The following is a 26,796-nucleotide window of genomic DNA, read 5'->3' as shown; positions in this document are numbered from 1 at the left end:
TTCTTATTAGCATAACAACAACAACAACAATAATAATAATAATAATAATAATAATAAAATGCATAATTTTAAAAAGATGTGGAAGCCATATTGTCTGGTTTTAGCATTAGAGTTATAATTAGTATTTAGTATTTAGTTGTATTAGTAGTTAGTATTTTGCTATCACAGATGTCACAGTTCTACACTTCAGAACTCTTCTGAAACCTTGTTTTATGGACATTTAGTTGGACAAAAGTTATTACAATGACAGCGTTTGGACTACACAAACCTGTGCAACTTTCCATCAGAGGCGTTGTGTGAGTCGTTTGCACTACAGCTCCCAGGATGCAGCGCGGTGCAAAGCCGCTGAGCTGATGTGAACGCGCTCGCTCTCGCGCTCGCTCTCGCGCTCGTGTACTCTCTCGCTCTCGCGCTCGCTCGGGCGCTCTGAACAATGAGTATGTGCGGCGCGCGAGGAGCCCGGAGAATGTGAGCGTGTGATTTGGCCCCAGTGTTCAGCGCTGTGCGATTCTCCTCGTGTGGGCTTTCAATGGGCGAAGAACCCTAACCATGTGGATACCGACGGAACACGAGAAATTCGGAGTGGGTAAGTTTTGCGCGTGATTTTGACAGAAGTGTAAAGTGCGCGTGAGCTCGAGCCGGAGCCGGAGAGGAGCGGAGAGGAGAGGAGAAGAGAGGAGAGGAGAGGAGAGGAGCATGCATTCATGCATAAATACATACATGCATGCAGAGCGAGTTGAGTGAATATGTGCAGCTATTTCATGTCTCTCTCTGGAAAAGAAGTGAAAAACGCACAGCTGGTGCGGTGTTTATCCCGGTTTGCTTTGTTTAATTCCTCAGCAGATGAGTGCAGCTTATTTCCCAGGAATGTTTGAGCTCTTTCTTACACGTTTCAGAAGTGCTTGGAAGACGTTTGCTTGTGTGTTTGTTTGTTTACGTGTGGCAGACCGTGTGTCTTGTACAGCACTTGGCTATTGAATCAGTCGTGTCTGGTCACGATGTTGTGTTTCTGTTTAAAAGCAGGCACACACACACACACACACACACACACTCACACACTTTTTTATTATTATTATTATTTATTCATTTTATTTTATTTAAATAAGCACTGTTTTTACAGCAGCTTTAACTCAGCTTGAGGGAGCAGAGAGGAGAAAAGCGAGCATCCTGAAGCTGAAGAGCCTCAGTGGGAGGAAAACACACACACACACACACACACACACACACGTTTGTCTTCCTATCCCTCTGAGGATCTTCTATTGACATTAATGCACCCATCTCTATCAAATCTAACCCTAATCTCTACCCCAAGTAACCAAAAGAAAACATTTTGGCTCATTTATTTTAAAATAAAAACAGCAGTTTTTGTCAAAAAATGAAACTTTTCTGAGCAGATTTTCCTACAAGGTCAGACCTGTCAGATATTCCTACACTCGCTGGGACATTTGCTCCCCACGGTGATAAAAAAACATGCCAACACACATGCAAACAAAAATGCTTTCCAACATGTTAGTGATGCTTCTGTGTCAAAATGGTCTCATCTGCCTCTGGGTTTCATTCATTCATTCATTCATTCACTGGAGAGTTGTTCTTTTTCTTCACTCTCAGAAATAAAGGCTCCAAACTCTGCATTCTCTTATCGCTGATGCGGTGCCATCTACGGGACGTCTTTTGTACCTTTAGTACGTATCTTTTACCTGAAAATGTGACTTTAAGGCCCTTAAAGGTTCAGCAGAGACACAGAAGCTACAGCTGATGCGCCTTTAATGGTACCACTCCAGCGAAACGGAGAAGTACACCTGAGCGTTTTTCCCCCGAGAGCTGATTTACAGACAAGAAAAATCTTAACTCAAAGTCTTCCCCTTCCATCGTGTGTTAAATGTCTTCATTTGTTTAGTTTTTTCCCCTTTTTCTACTGGATTGAATCGAAGCTGATGGAGAATGGAGTTTTGCCGAGAGTTAGATTTGTATCAGCAGCAGCAGTGCAGGTTCAGGAGCTGTTTGATATAAGATCGCTTCCTTGATGGTATTTTTACGCCTCTGATAGGAAGCGTATATGTTTTAGAGGATTGTTAAATGTCGGGATTAAGCTCCGTCGAGCCATTTCAGGTTGTTCCTGGTTAACCCCAGCTATGCATTGTTTTCACACACGTCAAAACAATAGTGTCAGTTTCATGTTCCGTGTCTTTTGTGAAAAATTGATTGGACGGATTTAAGATAGGAGTTAAATTGCAACTAATCAGCGCATCGTGCGAGGCCACATTGTTAATAATTGTCTGCTTGTTTTTAAACGCTGGGAGTCTAACAAATCAGGAAATGGACGTTTTCACATTATGGCACTCTAAATGGAGCATAAATTAGTTCTGTCAAAATTCGTTTGAACATTAACTGAACATCGATAGCCGACGATTAAGTATTAATCCCAGCAAACCCACGTTAAAAGAATATTGTAGCTATTTTTTTAACCAAATGTCTGTTTTCTGCATCTTTAACACAAAGTGTGAATTTCACACATTTATACCTGGACTGTGCGAATAAAAGCAGGACATCACTTATAATAGACGTTTTTTTACACGAGTCAAACAAAACTGTGTTTAAATCACCGTGTCGTGATTAGATAGCTTTCCATCCACAGAAAAATCACTACTCATTTTGTGTCATTCCTGATCCTACATGCCATTAATCTATGATGGTTGCTGTTGTTCAGACAGGAACTGCGTGGTTTCCCCTGCGTCCCGTGCGATCTTACAGAGGAGATCCGTACAATTATAGCAGTGTGGTTTCATCTTATTTAAATGGGCCTGAGATCTTAAAGCATGTTTGATCTCGGCTTCACATTTCACCAAAGACGGCGATTTACATACCAGTGTTTAATTTGAGATGCTGGTGTTTGATGTTCACGTGTGTGAGCAGCGGAAGTGAGCCGACACCCAGCTATTGATAAAATATGAATAGACTGATTCAATTAGCAAAGATATTACTCCTAGATTGGGTCAGTTTCTTTCTCTCTCTCTTTTTGAATATAAATTTATTTTTTTAATTTATTTTTTTAAAACTTCATTGAAGATAGATATTCAGATTGCGCAACTCCATGGGTCAGTTTGTCCACCTGTCTAGATCAGGGGTTCTCAAAACTCCCTCAGCGCTATTATTATTATTATTATTATTATTATTATAATTATTATTATTATTTTAAAATTTTCCTCCAACACAAGACATTAGGTCCTAGTTGTCATCCTTTCCAGACCTACTTGTTTTCATGTTATTGAGATCTGGATTAAAGGCATTAAATTTAAGTGAGCTGTTAAATAAGGCTATAAGAATTCAATAATACAGATAATAATCAGATAGAACTGTGATTATGGTGCGCTGTGATTTGCAAAACTGTAATAAATAAGGAAAAAAAATAAGATGGAAACTCTTTTGAGAACCGCTGCTGTAGGTGAACTGGACTTGGGCAAAGGTGAAGGAGTGTCGTGCTGCGATTGGACGGCTGGAAATACCCGTATGCTTCGGGGAAGTGTTTAATGTTTTCCTTCTTCTTCATCTTCACGAGACTGTATGAGCTGGACTGTATGAGCTGAGAATAGACCGAGCCTGAGACGTGACCTCTGCAAGACTGTGTCAGTAGCTGGAGGTGTTTATCCAGAACGTTTACTGCTTGACTTCTGAGCACTGAAGTAAAAAAAATTGTCCCTCATTAGGTGCGATATTACAGTCAGTCAAGCATGTTATAGCTCATCATAATTTAGTACCACAATTACTCATTGGGACGCATCATTGATTTGTGTGTGTGTGTGTGTGTGTGTGTGTAGTTTTCAAAAGCTCTTTACGAATTCAAAAATTCAAATGAACTTTAGTTTCTCTGGGTCGATTCAGTGTTGTGTGAAGCTATGCAAATGTGGCAGAACCGGTGGAAACTCTGGCAGGAAAAGGGTTTGAATAAAGCGGCCCTGAATATTCACGAACATGAGGAGATTTTTGGTCATTTTGTACCCCCTCAGACTGCCGTGGATTTCCGTCCCCGCCTCCCGAGGAGGGCAGTGTGAGCCGAGAGGGTTGGCAGTGTGTAATTTGGGCTCATTGTGTAAGCGGCCACCCTGCACAATGCCCTGTGGGATTAGCAGGTTGTTTTGGCGGTGCTCTGGGCCATTCTTTCATTACACATGGCGCGCTGTAATGCCTGGAGTCCTGAGGTCAGAGGAGATGGGCCCAAACAAACACCTCCCCGTGTGTAATTGCCTCTTCATCTGCTGAGCCGAGCCACATATTTGGAGGTGATGCTGTTTCAGGAGTCGATACCCTGATTCAGTCTGCTGCCTGGGGAGCTACTTTCTCTTCCCATGTTGTCCTTTTCATATGAATAGCATGACACACTCACACTCATTCAGTAATGAACATGTAGTACAAATACTACCAGTTTCATGCTCTGTGTGTGTTTGTGATATTCGCTAGGCGTGATTTGAGGAAGGAGCTACACTTTCATGCTTTTGGAGCTTATCATTGCATTGTGCCATTCCCCATTGTTATTAATTGCCTTCCTGCTAAAATCAGGAAATGGAGGTTTACACATCATGGCACTGATGTGTAAATCTGTGAAATTACAGATCATAAATATAAATTCGGACAGTGAGTTCTTTCGTCAAGTTCTTTTAAGTATTAGCTGAGTGTCAATAGCTGACAATTAAGGATTAATCCCAGCTAGCCTGTGTTAAAGAAATATTTCTATGTATGATTCCCCCACCCCCCAAAAAAAAAAAAAATCTTTTCAGATCTGCTCTACCTGTTCACGGATGAAAGGTCATAGTTCCTGCTCTGAGCCGCTTTTCATACCGCAGATGAAAAAGCGCATATTCGTGCTAGCAACGGTCAATTCTTAATAATTTTAATAACAATGCAACTTACATTGATGCGCTGATCAGACTTTCTTCTCTTGTTAGCTAATGGTTAATTCGGGTAGCTGTTAATATCTCTAATATAAATAACTGTGTGAACGTTAACAGAGCCCTCACAAAAAATCGAATCAGTGCAATAATGCTTATAATGTGTCACTGGATCAACGTGGAGAAAATATACTGCTGTAAAATGAAGAGGCTACAGAGAAAATGCACAAAATGAAATGTAACATCTAAGCAAAATGCTTTCATTTCACTTGAGCACCATGTGTTGTTTTGTTTTTTTGTTTTTTTTGTTTGAAGAGCATCAGTTACACGCAGCCACATGTTGAAGCGAAAGAAGTTGTTATGGTAGCTGTGTTTCCTATCGCTGGTGTCACTGTGTGTGGCTGGGCAGAGGGTGATAATCTGTCACCCACAGCTCAGTGTGACCATGGTGACTAAAGCGGGATCACGGTGACAAATCAGGCTCACGGCCTAGCGATCGTATTTAATCAGGACTAACAGAACGGCTGACTCACTCTGAACACCGCAGGGAAGTGCTTTATGTCATTTCCCTGCAGACTTGAAACTATTTTATTGTCCCTGAAATTTCTTTATAAATCCTAATCTGGCTGCAGTGACCTGACCCCGTGACCCCTGTGACCTTTAAAGCCTAGCGTTAGGCGTCAGGTGGATCAATGATCATGTGCAGTTTTATAGTGACTCTCGTGTTAATATACAGAGTCTGATGGGAAAAATATTAAGCTCAGAGACAAGAACTTAAAGCAAAGCTTTTAAAAACGGAGCCATTTTAAAACGTTTTTGCTGTTTCTGCGTGGATGGAAAAACAACATAGTGTGTTTTTTGAAAATTCTGACGTTACAGCATCAACCTGCACAACCAGCAGCGTAAGAGCTATGCAAAGAGGCTTTGCTTTTCATCGTTGTATGTTTTCTCCATGTCATTAATGAAACACAATACTGATTGTGTATTGTATTGTCTTTCCCTTTTTTCCACCAGTGTGATTGCACAGAAACTTCTGAGGCCGTAAAACTGAGGCGTGCTTCTTTATTTTTATGGTCATAATTTCCCAGCTTTGTTATTATAACTACTGTTTATTATATGTGACATGAGGCTAATAAGGTTAAATGTTCACTATCTTACAAAAAAATGATTTCACCAATAAAAAAAAAAAATTATAAATAAAATATGAATTGTAATAAAATAACCTGTTTGGTGAAATTTGTTTATTAGGTTAAAATCTATTTCAATTTAATTAGTTTATTTAGCTGATTGGCTAATGAAATAGATTTTATTTTTAGGGTGTCTGGTGCATTAAATCGAGTTATTCATATATTCATATATGAATATGAAGTGTGCAGTAAAACTTCATTGTGCTTGAATTCGCTGAATGATTGTGATTATAATTTCAATATTGAGCAAAAAAATTGAGAAACGAGTGCTTGAGCAAAGATAGCCATCATACAACCCTAAGTGTAATATTATTATTATTATTACTATAAAAATGAACTTTTAATAATATAGTTATTTCACAAGTCTTTTTTTTTTTTTGGCCAGACGGGGGGAAGTGTTCGTGGCTGTGTTGTCCTGCCCCCTCTCTTCACATCTGTCCTTCCACTTCTGAGTCCTTTCAGTCTGAGAGGGGGTGAGGGGAGAATGCATTCTGTTCTGTCCTGTCTTTTCCTTCCTCTTATTCTTTCCCCATTCTTTGTCTTCTTTCCTTTGGCATTCTTTGAGCAGTGTTTCTGCTTTTCTGCTTTTTTGTGCGATACAACGGTTTAATCGTCCCTACATGATTTTACACTGCCATGATATCTAGAGACGTTTACTCTGATTATATGACCAAAATCTGCCAACCTTTATGCATTTTAGGCCGTCGCATCACAGCTGAACATGAGTACGCTGGTACGAGTTATCACTCAAAAATGTGCCGAAAGAGCAGTCTTTTTCTCCCCAGGACAATAGGAGATGAGCCAATCCACATGAATGTGTAAAGATTTGCGCAGGGGTTTTTGAACTGACACCGCCTGGAAGCCCCGCCCACTTCCCCCCATCTCACAGGATCTCGGCTAGACTTGTGCGGGTCCCTCGCTCTCTGTCAGGGTAAATGGTGAATGGTTTGAGCTCATTGATGTGAAATATAATGTATCATGGCTAACATTAGACAAGTATTCAGTTAACATCAGTTAATTATATTTATTAGGGATTCCATTGAAAAATTTTTCACCCAAAAATGGTCAACAACAGCTCTTTTTGGTTTTCAGCCATCAAGAGAAACGAGGATGAACATTTTGACCTGGAGAGATTAAACAAGCCTGCAATGAACTGTCAGATCTAACACTTTACAAATAATGTTAATGGTGATGACAATTACAAAGTGATTAAATGCTCAAAGAACATTTTGATCAGCGGATCAACAGTGAAAAATGTCAGTCATTTGGACATTAGACATCCAATTTGTTAAAGGATTATATAAAAAATGTACCGTTATTTATTTATTATTTTTTTTTACAGTTTAATGTGCATCTCTGCAGAATCACCTAGAAATCCACCAGCCTGCTAAGTTTTTGCGGTTGCTGCCGTCAGCGAGCAATTCCCGACTAAACAGCTGATAAAATAATTACACGCTCCCATATGCTCCTTAAATCATGACCTTTTAAACTGGTAAATCGCAAGTAGGGAAAAATTAATATCGCACAAACCTACTCCTGTCTCTTTTCTCATGCATTTTTTTTTTAGCCACCCTGTTTTTCTCTTTGACTATGTCTCCTCCTTTCCAATGTCCCCAGCACCCTCTATTCTTCCTCCTCTGTAATAAGAGGTCTGTACCTTGTCCTCCCTCACACAGACAGAAACAGTGTATGAGGATGATAAAGCCAGACGTCCCCTAGCTGCTATCACAAGCGTTGTGTAGGCGCCCTAAAGATAAAAGTATGTATCCAGACATGAGCAACGTGAGATTTTTGTACGTAATGGTTTTATTTTCCGACAGAAGCTATAATTAACCTAATGTCAAGCTGCTTGTTTTTAATGTAGCACGCAGCGTTCTGGACAGAAATCTAGCTGTTCTGCAGCTCTGTCGTAAACATAGACTTCAGGGGGCTTGTTATGTTGAGTTGTCATGTCTCTGATTGACGTCAGTGATCAGTGATTAAGAGCACTGAGCATGCTGGCTAAGTCGTGCGTAATCACAGGTCCCTCATTAAGAACTTCTGCCTGTGTGAGGTGCACCGTCACACAGCGTCTCACTCATTCAGGAGCAGTGAGGATGGGCATACGTCCAACACGAGGGAGATTGAAGTGTAGACAGGAAGTCTTTTATATCTTTCTGTCTGAATTTTTCTCCAGACACACACACATCTCCTTAGATGTCCTTAGTTCCCCTCATTGTTTCGTTTGATGGCAGCAAGCTCTGAGAAGCCGTCAGCTTACCTGTCAGGTGTGGAATTTCACATTCACTCAGCCTCGCTTGACTGCTGCTGTCAAGTTCACTGCACTGAAACTAGCTCACTTTCAGAACACTCTCACACACACGAACGATTACTCGGCTGGATTTGAGGTGCTGGATTGCTGTTTTACCCGTTAAACGGGCGTCCAAATTCTCTGAAGGTTGAAAAAGCATAACAGAGAAAGGGGGGCAATGCAGTTGGGAAACGTTACATGCAGAGACGTCCAAATGTGGCACCCACCTCCGCAGTGACTCAGCAGTGTTGACGTGCGGAAGGAGGAGGGAATTGGCAGGGCTTTGACTTTGCTTTGACTTTTTGTAAAAAAGATTAACATGTCTCTTAGGCAGAAGACACTCCAGTCAGCCCAACACATTCGCAGGGGTTAGGAGCGCAGGACACCTGCGAAAATAGAGAAACTGCAAATATCTCTAGGCCCCATGTTTAACACACAACACAGTAAAACAATACACTGTATTGTACTGTAGTTGTATCTACACTACAACCGTATGTTTTATAAAGTATCAACGATGTAGGCTAAAATACAGAGAAAGAGTGAGAGAGGCAATAAATTACATGTACAGTATGTGATGCAATACATGCACAGTATTTAGAGAGCAGTAAAATTATTAATGTTTATAACCTGTAATTACAGTCCATATTTTATTGCATTTTAAAGATGCAACAAGTTGAGAGAAATGCGAGATACACTGCACACTGAGAGACAAAACGGGTGAGGCTAGTACCGAGACAAAGAGCGCTGCGTCCCCAAACAGACTTTTTACAAAATTTAACTTTTTATAATAAATTTGTGTATATATTTATAGTAGTAGATGATAAATAGATTAATGATACATATATTTTATGCATTTATGACTTACTAAACTTTGTAAAACTCCAAAAAAATATTTCCCACAAATGTTAAACCTGTGAATGTGGACGGCTGACTGTAATGTTTAACTCCCTTTCCCAGCAGTAAGGTGGAAACTTTGTTCAGTTTTAAATTTAGTAACTTGTAAGAAATTAAACATTTTCATCAACCAAGTAGTGAAAAGAAACGCCACACTGTTTCATTTCCATCAAGTTTCCATCAAGTCTTTATTGTTAGTTGCTTGGAGGGAATTTTTTTTTTTTAAAGCAACGCAATGGAGCTGATTCCTGTGGAGTTTTAAGAAACACTGGGCAAAGGTTTGTTAGCTGTAAAAATAGCTTCTTTTACAGCTTATTTATAATGCATAATATGTATAACACCTAAAACAGCAACATCTTCAGTTAAAATGTTCCATATTCTTAAATAGTCTAGCAGCAGAAAAGACAGAAGTTTTGGTTAGAGGTGTGCATCGGAAGTCAAAGGAATGATTTTTACTCTAATGTAGGTGGAACTTCACATTGAATATGAAGCTCATGGAACTAAGGAAAGGCACTTGCATTAACAGAGGAGCATCTTCAGGATATACTGAGAGTGGGTGGGATTAGTCAAACTTTCTGTGGAAGTGGTTGGGATTGGTCAAACTTTCTGAGAGTGGGTGGGATTGGTCAAGCATTCTGAGAGATTGGGTGGTATTGGTCAAACTTTCTGTGGGAGTGGGTGGGATTGGTCAGACTTTCTGAGAGTGGGTAGGATTGGTCAAGCATTCTGAGAGATTGGATGGGATTAGTCAAACGTTCTGAGAGTGGGTGGGATTGGTAAAGCATTCTGAGAGATTGGATGGGATTGGTCAAACTTTCTGCGGGACTAGGTGGGATTGGTCAAACCTTCTGTGGTAGTGGACAGGATTGGTCAAAATGTCTGCGAAAGTGGGTAGGATTGGTCAGACGTTTTGTGGGAGTGGGCAGGATTGGTTAAACTTTCTGCGGGATTGGGTGAGATTGGTCAAACTTTCTGCGAGAGTTGGTGGAATTGGTCAAACTTTTGGCAGGAGTGGACGGGAATGGGACTAAAAACAAAAACACACACACACACACCCAGCTCAGGTCAATCACACAAGCCTAGTACTTTTCTAGATTCTTCTATGCAGTTGCTCCCTGCAGGGTATCAACCTTGGGTTAAGATGTACTATGATTCCAATCCTGATGTGTATCTGAACTGCAGACACCTACAATCATGAATAAATCAGAGAGCATATTGATTTGAAACATACTTCTTCCTGGGTTGATACAAAAGGTAGTCTGAACGGAAAGTTTGTTCCGGTTCCGGTTAAAGAGTTTCTCCCAGTTTCTCTCACTCTGTATGCCTCTTTGGATTCCTCTGTTCTTTTGTGTTAAATAAGACTTGAAACCAACCATTAAAGATGATATTATTAATGCACATTATTTTTAACTTTTTTTTTCTGCATTGGGTAAATCACTCTTTCTTCTCATTAGCATTGTTTGTTGACGTGCTAAAATTCAGGTTTCTTTTCCCCTCACTGATTAAATGGGTTCTGCATTAACATTTGTATTGCAGTCCTAGACACCATCTTTTTTTTCTTTCCCCAAACCGTGATGTGGTGGTTTCCTGTAGTAGTACCAGTGTATGTCCTGGGGGCAATTTCTGATATAATAGTGTGGTGATAATTTATAATATACCAGTGTACCAGAGAAAATTACATTGGTCCACTGTGTTTTAAACAACTAAGAGCGAGCTTCTTTGCAAAAGTACCTTTTAAAATATTCTATGAGTTTTTCTAATTGAAACATTGTAGTGTTGCTGCAGTGTTCTCATGTAATGAGATGGTTTTCAGTAGTGATGGAAAATGTAAATTGCAAGCAGACTTCAGCGTGCTGGACGTGTTTCACAGGGACATTTACATAGCCATAATAGAAGGAGCATGCTAATGTTTATGTTGAAGATTCATTTGTACTGCTATTTTATGAATAGAATATAGTGGATTTTAATGACTCTAAATTTCCTTAGGTGTGAATGTGTGTATGCGTGATGCCTGGCAATGAGCTGGGATCCTATCCACTGTATATTCCTGCCCAGATCCACCACAACACCGACCAAGATAAAGCACTTACTGAAAGTGAATGAATGAATGAAAAGAACATTAATTTGCTTGTTGTTTTTATCAAACCATATTCTTAACCATATTAGCAGCATTAGCTCATCATATATACAGCCTAGAACTGATTCTGCATTCAGTGAACTATAATGAGCTATAGCTATATGACCTACCCCAAGCATGGTGGCTTAGTTGTTAGCACCTTGTTAGTGCCTTGCACCTCCGGGGGTAGGAGTTTGAATCCCACCCTCCACCCTGTGTTTCAGGGGTTTCCTCTCCCATTCCAAAGACTTGCGTTGTTGTGCCCCGAGTTCCGTGGGATCCTGCGACCCTGTGTAGGATAAGCGTTATGGAAAAAGGATGCATGGATGGATGGATGGATAACCTACCCTGAATTTACAGACTCAATGAAAATCTATGAAAATTTACATGTTTAAAATACTTCACTGCTTGCATAGTTTTATCGCTTAACTTACATTAGCTAGAAGGAGGCACTGCTAGGATTACTTTTGATAGCATTACCTAGCAAGCTGGCTTGATCCAATGAAGAGTAGATGTTTGTCAAGTGCTTGGCTAGATTATATTAAAATTGTTACACTTTATTTTCTTCCGTTTATCTGGTATTTCTGAGGCACCTTCCCTCCTGGCTTTGTAAGGTAACTTTGTGATCATCATGATAAAATGGGGTTAATCCAGCAGCCCTGGTATTGAGTTGTATAATTACCATACTGTGAATTTTAAAATATGACCTCCTGCACTATACTAATGCTGGTTTTTTTTTTGTATCTCAGATTGGAGTGTTTCATTACATTACAGTACAATAGAGTAGAGGATTTAGTTTCCTGGAACAGGTTTGTCCTGTCACAGAGATTTGTCATATAGCAGTGCTCATTCCAGGGGAAAGAGAGGCATATGTGTCAATCTGGTTTGCATTCATCGTTATTTCTATGTTGTCTGACAGCAACTGTTTCGTCAGACCCTGTTTCTTTTTTTCCACCTTATTCCTTTTCTTTGGCTTCCTCAGGTCCCTCAGGGCAGATGTTGGCTCTTAAACAAAGTGCCACTCAGCATCAGGAGCTGTAATGTTTCTCTTTAGTGTGGTTGAACGGCTGTGTAAGTCTGTTCTGTCCCCACAGGGAGGTCTCTGGTACAGTGAGTTATTGCGGCCCATTCTCTCCTATCCACACTCGACGCCTAATGTAGTGCAAACTGCAACATAACTACACAGCCACTTGCATTGTGTGCTGAGTTCTCATGTTAAAAATAGCACTGACCCCGATCTAATTTACTCACCATTCTTTGGAAGAATTGACACAGTTCAGGCCGGGACAATAACACTGGCAGTGAGCTGTCTGCTTCCTGCTGTATTTAGTGTGGAACAAGTTTGCATCCTCAAGGTCGTCTGAGGATAAAAATAGAGGAACATGAGGTGTTGAAATGTCTAGCTTTGATGGGAAACCAGTGCAGTGTATTGGATTTCAAAACATAACTCAGCTCCATCATCAGACTTCTCCTAATGAAATTCCCAGGAGTATCCTAGAGTATCAAATTTCAATGGAATATTAATATTGGCCGACACCGGATACTGATCTTAATGTCCTCTTAGGGTGCTTTCACATGTGCAGTGGTTAGGTGTTTGAATCAAACCCTGGTCTGATTTCCCATTTGGTGTTGTTCATTTACACTGATGGGATTACACAGTAGGCTCACTTGAGAGACCAGAATAATCAGTTTCCAAATGTATTTTAATGTGGTTTGATTGCAGAGAGAAAGTGATTTGACTCTGAGTTGAGCCAAATCCAGGAATTAAGCTGCATGTTATGGGTTGCAGGTATTTTTCTTTAGAATTGAGCTGCTGAACTGAGCCACAACTGAGCAAACTGGGCCAAAGGACAGAGCTTTAGACTGCACAAATGCCAGTGTTCTGCATCTGATACACAAAATATTTAAAATTAGTTATTTATTATTTAGCTCAGAGTCCGTATTCTCAATGCTCGGGTGAAAGAAGCCATAGGTGTGACAGTGCCTTAGTAACATGAGGGCCTTTCGCACTGCAGGAACCTTTTCATAGTACCTGAACTAATTGTGGAACTACCCACTTTTTGGCGTTTTCGCACCTCTGGAACTGGGTGCGATTTTAATACCGGACTGCCTTTTTCGAGAACCAAATTAGCTCCTACTCCAGAGCAGGGTCTAACCAGCACAACTGGTACTATCCCTATCATAAGTAGACGTTGATTGGCCAAACGCGTACGAAAACGTCCTCACCTGCCATGATTTAAAACGCAGTGTAAACATACCGCTCTTTCAATCGCTTTACGTATACGTCGACATTCCATGTCCATTATTATGAAACCCGCGAGACACAACAAAAACACAGCTCCAATCACAGCGTCCTCCATCCTCCGGTTGTTTAAGTTGTTCTTCTTTGTTTCCGTTGTTGAACGCCGCGCACAAACGACGTCGATGTCGACCGGCTTACGTCACTTCCTAGTGCCCACTGTCGGTGCAAATTCAACTCTTTAAATGGTACTGGGAAATAGTTTGTGCAAAATCGCCCAGTACTTTAGTACTGTAAATTTAGTTCTGGAACTAAAGCGGTGCGAAAACTCTCTGCAAAGTTTCTGCTGCGAATTTATTCAAAACATCAAAGGAGCAAGGGGAGCCAGCTTTAATTTGTATTCTGAACAAGATCTGTGTCATGACTGTCAAAACCGCACACATTCACACCATAAAATATATTGGATCCAGCATTAAATTCAGTCCAGTACTGAGCCAGTATTTCAGGACCCTGTCAGCCCCAATACTGATACATTGTGTTGGATTAGAACATCCCTAGAAAACCCCATTTCTAATAAGAGCCCTACTCAATATTTAGAGGACATATATTCATTATAAGCATAAAGGTGTGGACACTGTTTAGAACATGGCCGATTGCTGTATGTAAAGGCAGTTGTGTGTTTTTGAGGTCACCACAGAGAAGGCAGTACTATCAGCCTGTCTGTGTAGCCTGGTTAGCATAGTGAGTGGCGAGGCTAAAAATACTGAAGTGCAAATGGGACACTCCGCATCACACACATATGTCCTCGACAACTACACTGTCTTCAAATAGCACCCAGTGGCACTAATCAAAGAAGAAACATTCTTCAAAACATCCTAAATAATTTGGGACTTGCCAGTCTTTCATGGCCCTTTTATTCTCAGTATAACTCGTACAGTGGTCCTGAGAGAAAACTGGATAATACCGGGGAAAGAGGACCATGAGAGTCTTCATCTGTCTAGTCTCTAGTGTCTAATTTTATCTCCCACTGCTGTCCTGAGTCATGAAGGTGTTCTTCTCATGGAAGGAATTTTTCACCTGCTTTTGTTTTGGTGTATGTAAGTAGAAGTTAATTTTATTTGATGTTAGATAGACGATAGACATTACCACAAAGCAGTGGAAGCTTCAGACGTACCTGAACAAGATGCCTTGTGTTACTTGCTCAGAAATAAACGCTGCAGACTGAAAAATCTAGAGAGTCTTAAAATGCATACCTGTGTACTATTCTTGATTTATTTTTAGTATATTGTTTCAGTGTAGCCCACATACTTGATATATACTTGGGTGGTGGTTGGGGGAACATGGGGTGGAAAGCCAGAACAGAGGACATGATTAGGTTTTTTTTTTTTTTTTTTTTTTTTTTTTTTAAAACTAGGACATTTATGTTGTTGTGCATTCAGTTTCATTAAGCATATGGTGTTCCATACAATTCCTGGTTATATGCATTAAAAAAGCATTCCCTGTATTCAGTATTCTGTAATCAGTAAGCTTGATCTAGCACATTGACCACAGAGGAGAGATGGAGCTGTGTTAGCACCAGTGCAGGCAGAAATTATACAGGCCTCCCTCCCAGATATTAATAAAGTCAAATTGTAAATATAAGAAACATAACTCCATAGCTCTTGATAAAGAGTGTCTCCTCATGAGGTGTTCAAGTGAAGCTCTGTTTTACAAAATTTGAGGCTAAAAAACATTCAGAGAGTTGTGGTATATCATTGGCATGAAGAAAAAGAATATTGCTTTGAATTTGGTTAGTTAGGGTAGTTAGTGTTGCTAACTCATGTCCTCTCCTCACCTCTGTGTTTGCTTTTTGACCCCATGCTGCATTCATGTCACCTGCTAAGTTGGAAATAAGGCATGTTGTATTCTCGGAATGAATTAATAAATAAGAATTGGGCAAAATAAACTTCGGCGTTTGTCACTATACCTGGACACTCCACCCAAGTATCCCGTAAGGTCGTAATATGCAAATTGACCCAAGAATACAGCACACAAGAATACAGCAATCACAACTGGTGGAAAGTTTAAAAGAGAAGCTAACAGAACACGAGCTCTCCATACCATGCCACAACAACAAATGTACCAGGGCAGGTGCTGTAAGATTGTTAATGTTTTACAGGTCAACATAGAAACCTGTCTGCCAGGGCTAACACTTACACTCTTCTAGAGATTTCTGTGCTAGCTCTTGCTGTTTTTTTCCCCCCTTCACTTGTGAATGCTTGCAGGAGCACCTCATTAAAGCTCCTATTTTCCCTGCCTCTGGGGATGTGTAAAGATGGCACATTTGCTCAAATGAGGCTATTTTACCATTTTGTTGATGCTGCACCTCCAGACTAGAGGATGCAAGAGAAATCCACACTCACTGCATTCATGCAATTTGGATGTTTTCACCCTCATACCTCTGTCTCTTTGTACTTAACAGTTTTAGCTTATTTTTTTTTATCAGGTTTGGTTTATTCTAGCTATTTATAGAGGGTGTAAATGGTTGCTGTTGACCCACTTTAAGGTGGAAACTGGGGCATTAGCTGGCTTCACCCGGTCGATTTTTGCTCATATAGAGCTCAGCATGAACAAATTAGCCAAGTTTAGCCTAACAGTGTACAGGGCAGCTGTTCCCAAAGCAAGTAAAACCAAGACTCTTTCTGGTCTGCCTATCAGTTTAATCAAAAGCTTTAATAGACAGATTAGAAAGACCTGCTCTACGAAGTACACTAAGTGCTGAAGTGCTCAGGTGAAGGCAGTGTAATAAGCTTGTTGCTGTGGTGAGGCTATAAGCATACATGTCTCATTAACAGTGGAGTAGATAATGAAGAGCTTGTTCACACAAGGGGGGGGGAGTATTGACCTCAGATAGCAATGCAGCCTCATATAGGGCCTCTCTTTCTTAAAGCTGTCTCTCTCTCTCTCTCTCTCTCCCTCACTAGCTTTCTGTCTTTCATGAAAACACACTGGCTGTGTGTGGCTCCTTGAAAGGCTGCAAGATAAGCAGACAGCTGAAGCATTTAGCCTCTGTGGAATTTTAAACCATTGTACCATATGTGCCTGCTCACCTTTATACCTTATACTGATAGTCATGTGTATACATACTTGAGTGTTTCATAATGTTTCCATCACTTGTTTTAGGCAAACCTGTATGTCCGATGAAGGATGTACACCTGATTATGAGTCTTTTGTACACCTGATTGAGTCAGAGTGCTTTGTTTGCTGTTATTAGCTGGATACATTGCGCTCCACGTTACCCATGGCTGTGTTTCAGTTCTCCGGCAGATCAGATCTATGGCAGTTGGATGGATGAGAGTTTATTGACTCTTTTTAAGCTGAAGCAGATGTTGAGGGCGACCCTGGCATGCCAGTGGCTTACGCTCTCGCTGCCGCCCAGTGCAACATACACGAGCGCTCCACAAGGAAAAAATGACAAGCACATTCACAATGCTGCTGCGGTTTTATTCTCTGTGGCTGGAGGGAAAAAAAACATTCTGGACATGGACTCATCTTGGACAGCCTGCATGGATGACTGTGGTATTCTTTCTGCAGTTTGTAGGATTCTTGAACCAAAAAAGCTGGAGTCATACTAAGTCATTCTTCTCCAAATAAAACAGCTATATAATTTTATTTAATACATTGTCCTTTTGCATTAATTCTGTGTTTTTTTTTTTCCTACAATTTCCAGCTGTGATGGATTAAATGTGGGGTCAGTGATTTTTTAAAGTAAAAAAAAAAAAAAAGCAAGATTTTGACACTGATCACATTCAGGCAGCTATCAAAATATCTTCTTAAAAGAAAAACGCTTATCTCTGTCGTGTCACGGGCTCTGTAAATATGGGGAAAAAAACAGTTGTGGTTTTTTGTTTGAACAATTGTGTGGAGCGTTAACAGTCAACCAATCAGGACAAGACAGTATCTCTACTCACCTGTCAATCATGTTACCTGTCAATTCAGAAAGCTCCGACACTAACATTAAAGTGTTCTAGCATAGGTATGGGGTTTAGGGTTGTAGCTTTGGAGGAGGCCCTGAATGATTTGTTTTGGATATGTTTGATTTTTGAGTTTGACAACAGCTAGCTTCGGAAAAGGCCAGTTTATACCAGGGTCGGTTCAGTAATCATGCCTCTTTCAGTAATGCCATTGATAAATACATATATGTATATATATATATATATATATATATATATATATATATATATATATATATATATATATATATATATATATATATATATATATATATAGACCCGCACACACACACGCATATGCTATGCTGTCCAATCTAGACCAGTAATCAAAACTGTTGGTGTAACTCAATCACAGACCTCTTTACATTCTACCTAGAAGTGAAGATCTGGTTGGGATAATGAACTTTATTTGATCGTATACCTTGGTAACACGTTTATACAAATCAGACAGTTAATTAGCAAACTGCATGGTGAGAAAGCACAGAAATGATGTTTATGATTCGCACACAGTGTGAATTTAAAAAGCGCAGCTGAGTGGGTCTGGCTTGCCGTGCTTGCTGCGTTGCTTCTGGTGTAAAGTGGGTTTTATTGATGGCGCAGCCGAGTTTATGGCTTCACTGTGGGTTATTAGCATCTCTGAGCCAAGAAAACAGTAAGCCATTACTGGCCCATTTGTGCTCCAGCGCCTGTGCTTCTCTTCGACAGGCTGACTGCTTACTGACAAAACACACACATGCTAGTTGTTTGTCCAGAAGCAAAGGAGCATCAAATTACAATAGCAGGAATTATTGAAGTGTTTAAAGCGCTCACTCTCACTGTCACACTCCCTCAGTGTGAACTGCAGTACGACACTGTCTGATCATCACTCGGGACGGCTCTTCCAGGGCATCTCACAGCTGGCACACTGCCAAGCTGGACCCTCATAGCCTTTGTCTCTGTGTGCCACTGACTATTATCAGCTAAATCAAATGCAGTGAGGTAGTGGTTGTGCATTTTTTTTCCATTTTCTCCCCATAGAAGCTCTCATAGCCTTTGTTTAATCTGAATATCTGGTCAATGTTAAACTCGCATATATCGAGGCTCAGGCACGTCATATTTTTCCTCAGTTCATATCAGGAGCAGCTGAAGTGGCTGTGTCCTCACTGACCATGTGTTAAGCCAAAACACATGCTCATCACAGGCCTCCGGAACACCACTGGTCCTGCTGTCTGTCCACCAACATATGGACGGCTGACCCGGTCACATGATTCGCCTGTTCACCTGTTACGGTCATGTTCCACATCAGTACACTTTGCTTCACGCCTTGCAAAGATTGCGTTAATGTCTGCCCGAGGGTTAATTTGTATGGATGAAATATTGTGTGACACAAAGTGTCATCCTTTGCTGTTATTTGCCTGGCTGCTTCTCTCCTCTTTATATGACAACACAGCAGGAGGGAGGTGTGTATGTGGAATTGTAACTGCAAATTGCTCAATTCTGGAGGTCAGTCAGGTTGATCATGCACAATTCTCAAGTCCCAAGGCTTCTGCTGGGAAGACGGAGGACAGTGGCCTGCCAGCTGGGGCTTTCTTGAGTGGGACAGTGAGAGAGACGCACAGAAAGTGTGTGTGTCTGTGTGTGTATGTCTGTTTCTGTGTCTGTCTGTCTGTGTTTGTGTGTCTCTTTGTGTGTCTGCTTGCCTCTGCCTCTGTTTAACCACTTGTGATGTGTCCTTGTCCTTGTGGCTGAGCATCTCTCTCAATCTGGCTGAATCTCTCCTCCGGCTGCTTCTGCTCTTCCTGCCCCATGCTGCTAATATTCCTATACGTCATGATTCAGCTTCGTGATATGAGTGTCTGCTATTTGTTGAAATGTAAATAGCTGGTGGTGTCATTTACTGACGTTTTAACATCTGAATTGATTTTTGTTGAACTTTTTTAAACTGAAATATTGTCCATTATGGGAACATCATGATTTTAGACATCGTTTATTCTTCTTTTGTTGTGGTGGCCATTTGCTCTCTTTCAAGCCCTCTGGCTGTGGGCTGATTATCTGGATGTCAGTAATGATGAATGATGTAGATACAAATGGTAATAATGATATATATTTTGTCATCTCCAGTGGGATGGTGGTTGCCAGTAGCTCTGAGGTGTGTGTGTGTGTGTGTGTGTGTGTGTGTGTGTGTGTGTGTGTGTGTGTGTGTGTGTGTGTGTGTTGGGATGGGCTTGGAGAGAGGAGAGTGCTGTGATTGGATACAGGAATGACAAGCATTGATTGAGGCTATCTAATCTAACTACTACTCTCTAGTGGCTCTTCACTTCAAACCAGTTATGGTCTCTCAGCAAGGCCACAATATGAGAATTGCTATTCAGGATGGTCTGTAACCCACTTACCTTATCAAATAATGTGCAAACTAATGTTGTCCATTGCATACTACTCCAGTAAATATAAATTCACCTACAGAACAGATGCTTCATTTGACAGCTTTTCATACAATAGGCAAAGGCTGTATAATTATTAAACTCATTACTGGACAGCAGTTTGACAGCTCACATCGTGAAAGAGCTCATCGCAACTGTGTTTTAGCTCGTTCTCTTTGCACTCTGTGGCCTGGAGGCAGTGCTTATAATCAGATTAGGCAGCAGTGCGCTGACCGTGGCCCTACGGGGAGCCTGAATGTTGGGTCTGCCGCTGTTGCTGAACCTTCTGTCTCCACACCGCAGCAGCTGCCTCCACACTTCACCTCCATTTATCTTCAGTGCATTGGAACTAGATCCTTTTTTAATCAGAAAGTGTGGTTAGGGATGGAGATGTGCAAGGTAGCACCAATACAATTGCTTATGTGCAGTTCATTACAGCTGAGAGTAAGCAGTAATTATGTGCTGTGCATAAACACCTGATAAGTCCCTGCGTTTATAAAAGATGCTTTAATAATACAGCTGCACAGGTGATGATTTTTACACCACAGCGCTCTTGAATTTTAAGTTCTGATTGGTCCAGGGGTGGATTAATGCACAGGCTAACCTAGGCTGTAGCCTAGGGGCCCGCAGTGATCAGAGGGCCTCTGTTCAGCGTTTTTTACTTATATTTTTTTTAAAATCACCTTATCAAATCCCACATGTATTCGATTGATCCGTAATTATTTTTTCTACAGTAGTAGGCTAATTGCTAGTGTTACTGGACGGACGTTTTGAAATAACAGGCAGTTGACGAGCGCGCTGAGTGCATGACGGGTTAGCATCGCCCCTCCCTACGTCAGTTTCAATTGTAACCTCATTAACCTACAAACAACAGATACAGGGCTGTAACCACCACAGACGCTGAGAGAGACACAAACCCCCAATAATCAGATAATTGTCCCCCTAGTATTTGATATTTTTTGATGCTGCTCTGCTGCACTCCATTATGCACCGCTATGTATGTTGTTACGATGACAAAAAGTATAATTTTTAGGGTGATCTGCCTCGGCGGCCTAGCAAGACTCGTCAATTTCAAAATGTTTAAGATGGCCACTCAAATCAAAGAAAGTGGGCTTTACTGTTTACGGAAGCCGTGCGCAACACTTCAGTTTTAACGGTGAAAGAGTGCGAGGTAAGATGTAAGCTAAGTAGCTAAAGTTTCATATTTGATAACTGTTTTACGATAGAAACGTTAAACGACTGACAGTAATATCCAGGGATGCAAACATTTACGTGATTCATGTAATGTATTGCATTATTGTCAACGTGACAAGACAAGAAATATAAACGGAGCCATTTTCAGCATATTAGGCATAAGATTAAGAATGAATGTGTGTATTGTGAATGAATTTAATGAACGTGGTTACCTAGCTTTCCTGGTAGCCTTTCCATAAATTCACTTGTCTAAGAAAATGATTCATAAAACTCGAAGTGGGAGAGTTATAATCCTCAGACTTAAACTAGAACATGGTAAAACGTGTGGCTTTGACTCGAGTGTGTTGTTAGGTTTTGGTAGGAGGGGCGGTGGGAGGGGCGGTAGGAGGGGCAGTGGGGGGGCTCTTGAAATCTCTGAGCCTAGGGGCCTGTGTAGACCTTAATCCGCCCCTGGATTGGTCAGAATATGTTTGTTAATATTCTATAACACCAGCTCTGACAGCAGTGCCTCATGCAAGGCAAATCACAGTTTTATGTAAATGCGTTTGTTCTAATACATTATGTAAGGCAGATGCTCCACATGAACAGATTTTAAAAAGTGTGTAATTATTGCTGTGGTGAAATTTTCTGTAAGGAGAAGTTTGTTTAGCATGTTTGGAAGGAGTCTTCAGTGTCATCGCTTTGTACCGCTTTGTCAGCGGTAAAGCTGTAACTTTCAGTTTCTTGTGACCGAAAATGTAGTAATTGTATTTTTAACTTTAAGAGAGAAGGGGAAAGAATGACTGTTTATAGCATAAGTGATAACAGGAACCAACTTGTTTCACAGATGTTCTACAACATAAGACATAACTATAAATGGATAAAAAGTACAATGTTTTTTAATAAATAAAATAAAATAATGGTTGGCAAATTGCTGTGGTAAAAGGAATAAAACACTTGGGGACATGCTGTTATAGGAAAGTAATCAACTTTGGAGGGCTAACAGCACTTTGCTTTGCATCAGGCTGCATCACGTCAACTATATTTTGTGTTTTATTAAATAGTTTTATAAATTAGGGGCAGTCAAGTGTAAAATTTGCTTGAGTTAGACTGGGTACCATCCAGACTCTAACCGGTATAAAGCAGCTACTGAAGATAAATCAAGGAGTGTGATTATTTATGATAGATCTCACCGGGTTAGATGTCACTGGCTACGTTTACATGCACATCGATATTCCGATATTAATCAGAATTTGGCAATATTCTAATTAGTATTGAGTCATGCGTGTAAACGCTGCAATCCAATTGCCTGATTCAGATTAAGACAATATTCTGATTCCCCAAATTCCGATTCCCGTCCCTGGAATATGCCTGTTTTAATTGGAAATTTGTTGCATGTAAACACCTTATTCAGAAAATCCACTGAAAGGAGATATATGTGCTTGCTCAGTCCACAAGGAATTGTGGGTGCTAACATGCTTAGCTGTAGGTATTTAGGAATGGCAACTCAGGCAAACTTATAACAGCCATGTATACAGGAGTATTACGATGGCTGTACGCATATAAACATCATATTCGGAATATGGCTCCAACCCAAATATAGACCTTAACCTGAATTTGATGAGCATGTAAATGTAGCGACTGTTCATTGATTCTGTGCATTAAATCATGAGCTGTTCATTCATATGGATTAGACTCTAGTTCATCATGCACAAATCCTAAAATAATTTGCTTCTCAAAATGATTTGCTTGTCGATCCTCATGGCACTTTCAGGCAATTTCTTATCTAAAAGCTACCCACAGCCATATGGTCTTCATGTCTCATTGAAGTTTGGAGATATTCTGATACCATCATTGAGGCCATGTAATGATTAAGAACTTAGTTTCTTATAAACTGAATCCCTATATTTAGGACGTATAGTGGCCACAAAAGTACTAACATCCTGGTTGTTTCCTAAAACTAGAGTAATGATTCTGAGTACGAATGGAAAACACCATTGACGTCCCATTTCTGGAGCTGTGTGTGTTTTCTGTCTGAAACACACTGTCCTGTTTTTCCTTTTGTGTCTGGAACATAGTGCTGTGTGAGCCACATGAGCCGGGTGCTTTTTAGTGGAATGTCTGCTGGGCTTGAAGATGAAATGATCTGCCGAGCTTTTATCTCTCACACCCATTCTTTACTCTTTTCTTGTTACATAGCCTGTATCTTTACTCCCCACCCTTTTACACCTTTCACTCCCACTCTGTTGACTCATTGATGTAAAGTCTGCTATGTTCCTGTTTGGACCACCAGTTTGATGAGCTCTGGACTGGAGGCGAAATGTATTTTAATGTCGTTAAGGGCATTCGGACTCTTTCTGTTTCTGACACGTTGGAGGCATGGAGTAGACAGTGAGGATTTGAAAGTTCTTTGAGTTCTGAGAAAAGGGAAGAGTCTTTATGCACACAAATGGAGAAAGAAAGGAAAAAATGTTGTACTTGACCTCTCAGAATGTGACCGCTATGAGTCATGCCACAAATATGAAATACTTATGGGGATGAACAAATCATAAATTTATTAGCATGGCGCATGGAGAAGCTTCAATGTACCTGCCTAGTCTCACGTTTGGTTAGAAACCGACAGGATTTAACTCCAGTGTAGGAAAAATAAGATAGCTAGTTAAGTGAAGTAATTAAGATTAAGATTCAACTTTATTGTCATTGTGCAGAGTACAAGTACAGAGCCAACGAAATGCAGTTTTTCGCATATTCCAGCTTTCTAGGAAGCTGGAGTCAGAGCACAGGGTCAACCATGATACGATGTCCCTGGAGCAGATGTGGTTAAGGGCCTTGCTCAAGGGCCCAACAGCAGCAGCTTGATAGTGCTGGGGCTTGAACCTCCGACTTTCCGATCAGTAACCCAGAGCCGTAACTGTTCAGCCACCACTGCCCATAATACAGTAATACAGGCTAATGAAAAAAGAAGTGATAACAATGATAACATTTTTGATGTAGCATATTGTGCTGTCGCCCTCAAAAAAGTCTTTGGCTAACGTTTAGGCTATGGGCCGTGTGTGTGTGTGTGTGTGTGTGTAGTCAGCAGAATTCAGCAGGAAGTAGTCCTAAATATAGTGTGTTGCACCACCAGGAAATATTAACCAATTGGAGTGTGTTATATTTATACGTACATATCAAATAAAATTGCCTTGTGAAGGTAGCTAGGGTATTTTTCTCTGGTTGATGAATGAAAGAAAAAAAAAAACCTGACTACTTTTGCTATAAATACAGACCCTGGACACATCTGGATATATAATGTGCTTGTTCCAGGCTTCCGGGGTAGTGATTCATCCACCTCTTCTTACAGCAGATACAAGCATAGAGACCACGCCTCCTCACTGGGATACAGACATAGAGGCCACGCCTCCTTCACTGGGATACAGACATAGAGGCCACGCCTCCTTCACTGGGATACAGACATAGAGGCCACGCCTCCTTCACTGGGATGCACAGCAGATTGTCAGGATGTTTTAAGGAGCTTGTGGCTGGTGGACAGGCTCTGCTGATTTTAAACACAGTATGCATCTGAAAACCAGATGTGTAAAAACGCAAAACCCTTCGGTGTGTCACGTGACTCCTCATAGCTCTGGTCCTTTCTCTCTGGATCAGACAGACTAGACGAGTCATCCTCCCCTCTGCCATTGTATGGACACTTTGTATATTTATTTAGTCTTTCATTTTTTTTTTTATACAAAATAATTTCCATTGCATGGCCAAGTTATTTCTGCAGGATTGTGCTTTTAGCACATTACCAGGCTGCAAAACACTCTAAGTGGAACATTCCATTCCCAAACAGACGCCAAACCCAGGCTGCTGTCTTTGACTCAAGTACTGAAAATTGTGGCTGCCTTTCAGTGCACACACTTTTTTTTTTACAGTACTTTCACACTTAACACCCAGGACATTATTAGAATACGTTTGCTGGTTATATTTCAAGTCTCAAACATTCAAACCCACAGCCTTCAACTGGTATTTTATGGTGATATGTGAAGGTTCAAGTTACATCAAGGATGTGGTATAAAAAGATTGAACAGATTTGGTTGAATCTACACTTAAAACACTTGAGTTTGTTTATTATTTTTTTTTATTCTAAAGTCTTCCCAGAATAATTACTGACTGTGTATTCGACTGTGTATAATGGCTGTGCTGAGCATTGTTCTGTTGAAGGATGGTGTCCTTGGCACAAATTTCTGCATCTCTTCAATTTTTAGATATTTCTCCTGTTATTCTTCAGACTTTTCCTCCTATTGTTGCGTCGCTGTGTTAATGTTTTAAGTCACTTGCTTCAAAAGCTGTCATTCCATCATAGGATAAATAATCAGCCTTTATCCTGGTAATTTATCGAGTTCTGTTCAAATGAAGCCTCATAATAATTTTCAACTTGCAATAATTGCCAAATTTATTTAGGAATACTTTGACCAGCTCTTGTGAGCCAATAGAAAGCATTGGTTGGGGACAAAAAATGCAGCTAGCAAAAATCTGGTATGGTGGTTGCCTGAGATATTGTTGATATGATCAGCTTGATGGTATCACGTGATCAATTAGTCTACTAATAGACACCCAAAAAAACTGGATCTGAGTGGGAGAAAGTAAAATTGCCTAAATGTATACAAGTAGGTTTAATATGTCTTATTTGTTTTATTTTAAAAAAAAAAATTGTTGTGCGTTTCTATGTGATCAGATGATGCAAAGGGAGTACGGTGCTGTGTTGCACTTTCACATCGTTCATTATGTAGTCTGTACTTCAAATTTCTTATCATAAATGATTAAATATATTGTGTTCCTTTTTGGGCAGACAAGACTCCTTTGTTTGAAGTAAGCTTATTCTCTTAGCTGGTTGCAAAATTTCTGCAGATTGCAGTTATGTAACATTTTAACCAGCATGTTATTATCATTTATGCTGTTAGCATGGAGTTGTCTCATCCAAAGCTATGCACTAGGGTTTTTGTGGTAAACTTCTGTATTTCTCTCTGCCTGCTACGATTTACTTCTTAGCAATATTAACACTCCTGTGACCACTTTCTAATGACTTATCAGTAAATTAATGCATTAAAGTGCATCCGTGAAAGAGGCTTTTATAACTTGCACATGTCTGTGTGCGACTTTGTCCGTCTCCATAATCGGCGCAGCCGTGCCAAGCCAAATGCCAAAGATCCTCAAGCTCCTGTTAGAAAGCCCACATGAATCACTGGTTTGTGTTCCTGGCAGTGCATTCAAAGCCGTACATCTTAAAGCTCGTGTTACATGAATGCTGCTCAGTGTGGTTGAGGTTTATAGGATTGAAATGGCTGTGGGCTGACATGCAAATTCCCTAGATTGCTGGTGGCAGAGCACAAACTGCCAGAGTTTTACTTTGCATGAGGAGGAGGAGACCATCACATCCCACATCCAATACCATTTACTACTGATTAATTGTTTAGCAACCTCTGAATCAGTGCGACTACAGGACTGTTCCTAAATGTTGCATAATTTATCCGGCTTACCACATTCCAGAGGGGTAAGGGGGGTGTAAACCTACAAATAATGTGTTAATAATTTATGGCTATTTAAGAGGAGGGTCAGAGATCCTCCCATCACTTGCTATGTA

The 26,796-nt window shown here is 40.5% G+C and overlaps 1 protein-coding gene across 3 annotated transcripts in view; it reads left to right on the top strand.

Annotated features, from left to right (window-relative positions):
* The first annotated feature begins 379 nt into the window (after positions 1–379).
* Positions 380–26,796, top strand: part of dock4b (dedicator of cytokinesis 4b) — a 108,762-nt gene continuing 82,345 nt past the window's right edge. For all 3 annotated transcript variants that reach the window (XM_026922919.3, XM_026922920.3, XM_026922918.3), the window contains exon 1: positions 380–586. In XM_026922919.3, the coding sequence (XP_026778720.3) occupies positions 550–586 (37 nt within the window). In that variant the 5' untranslated portion in view covers positions 380–549. The remainder of the gene's footprint in view (positions 587–26,796) is intronic.

This window comes from Pangasianodon hypophthalmus, chromosome 18, assembly GCF_027358585.1.
Source record: "Pangasianodon hypophthalmus isolate fPanHyp1 chromosome 18, fPanHyp1.pri, whole genome shotgun sequence".
Taxonomy (NCBI): domain Eukaryota; kingdom Metazoa; phylum Chordata; class Actinopteri; order Siluriformes; family Pangasiidae; genus Pangasianodon; species Pangasianodon hypophthalmus.
The sequence above is the reverse complement of the archived record's forward strand: the minus strand, read 5'-3'. Positions and strand labels throughout refer to the sequence as shown.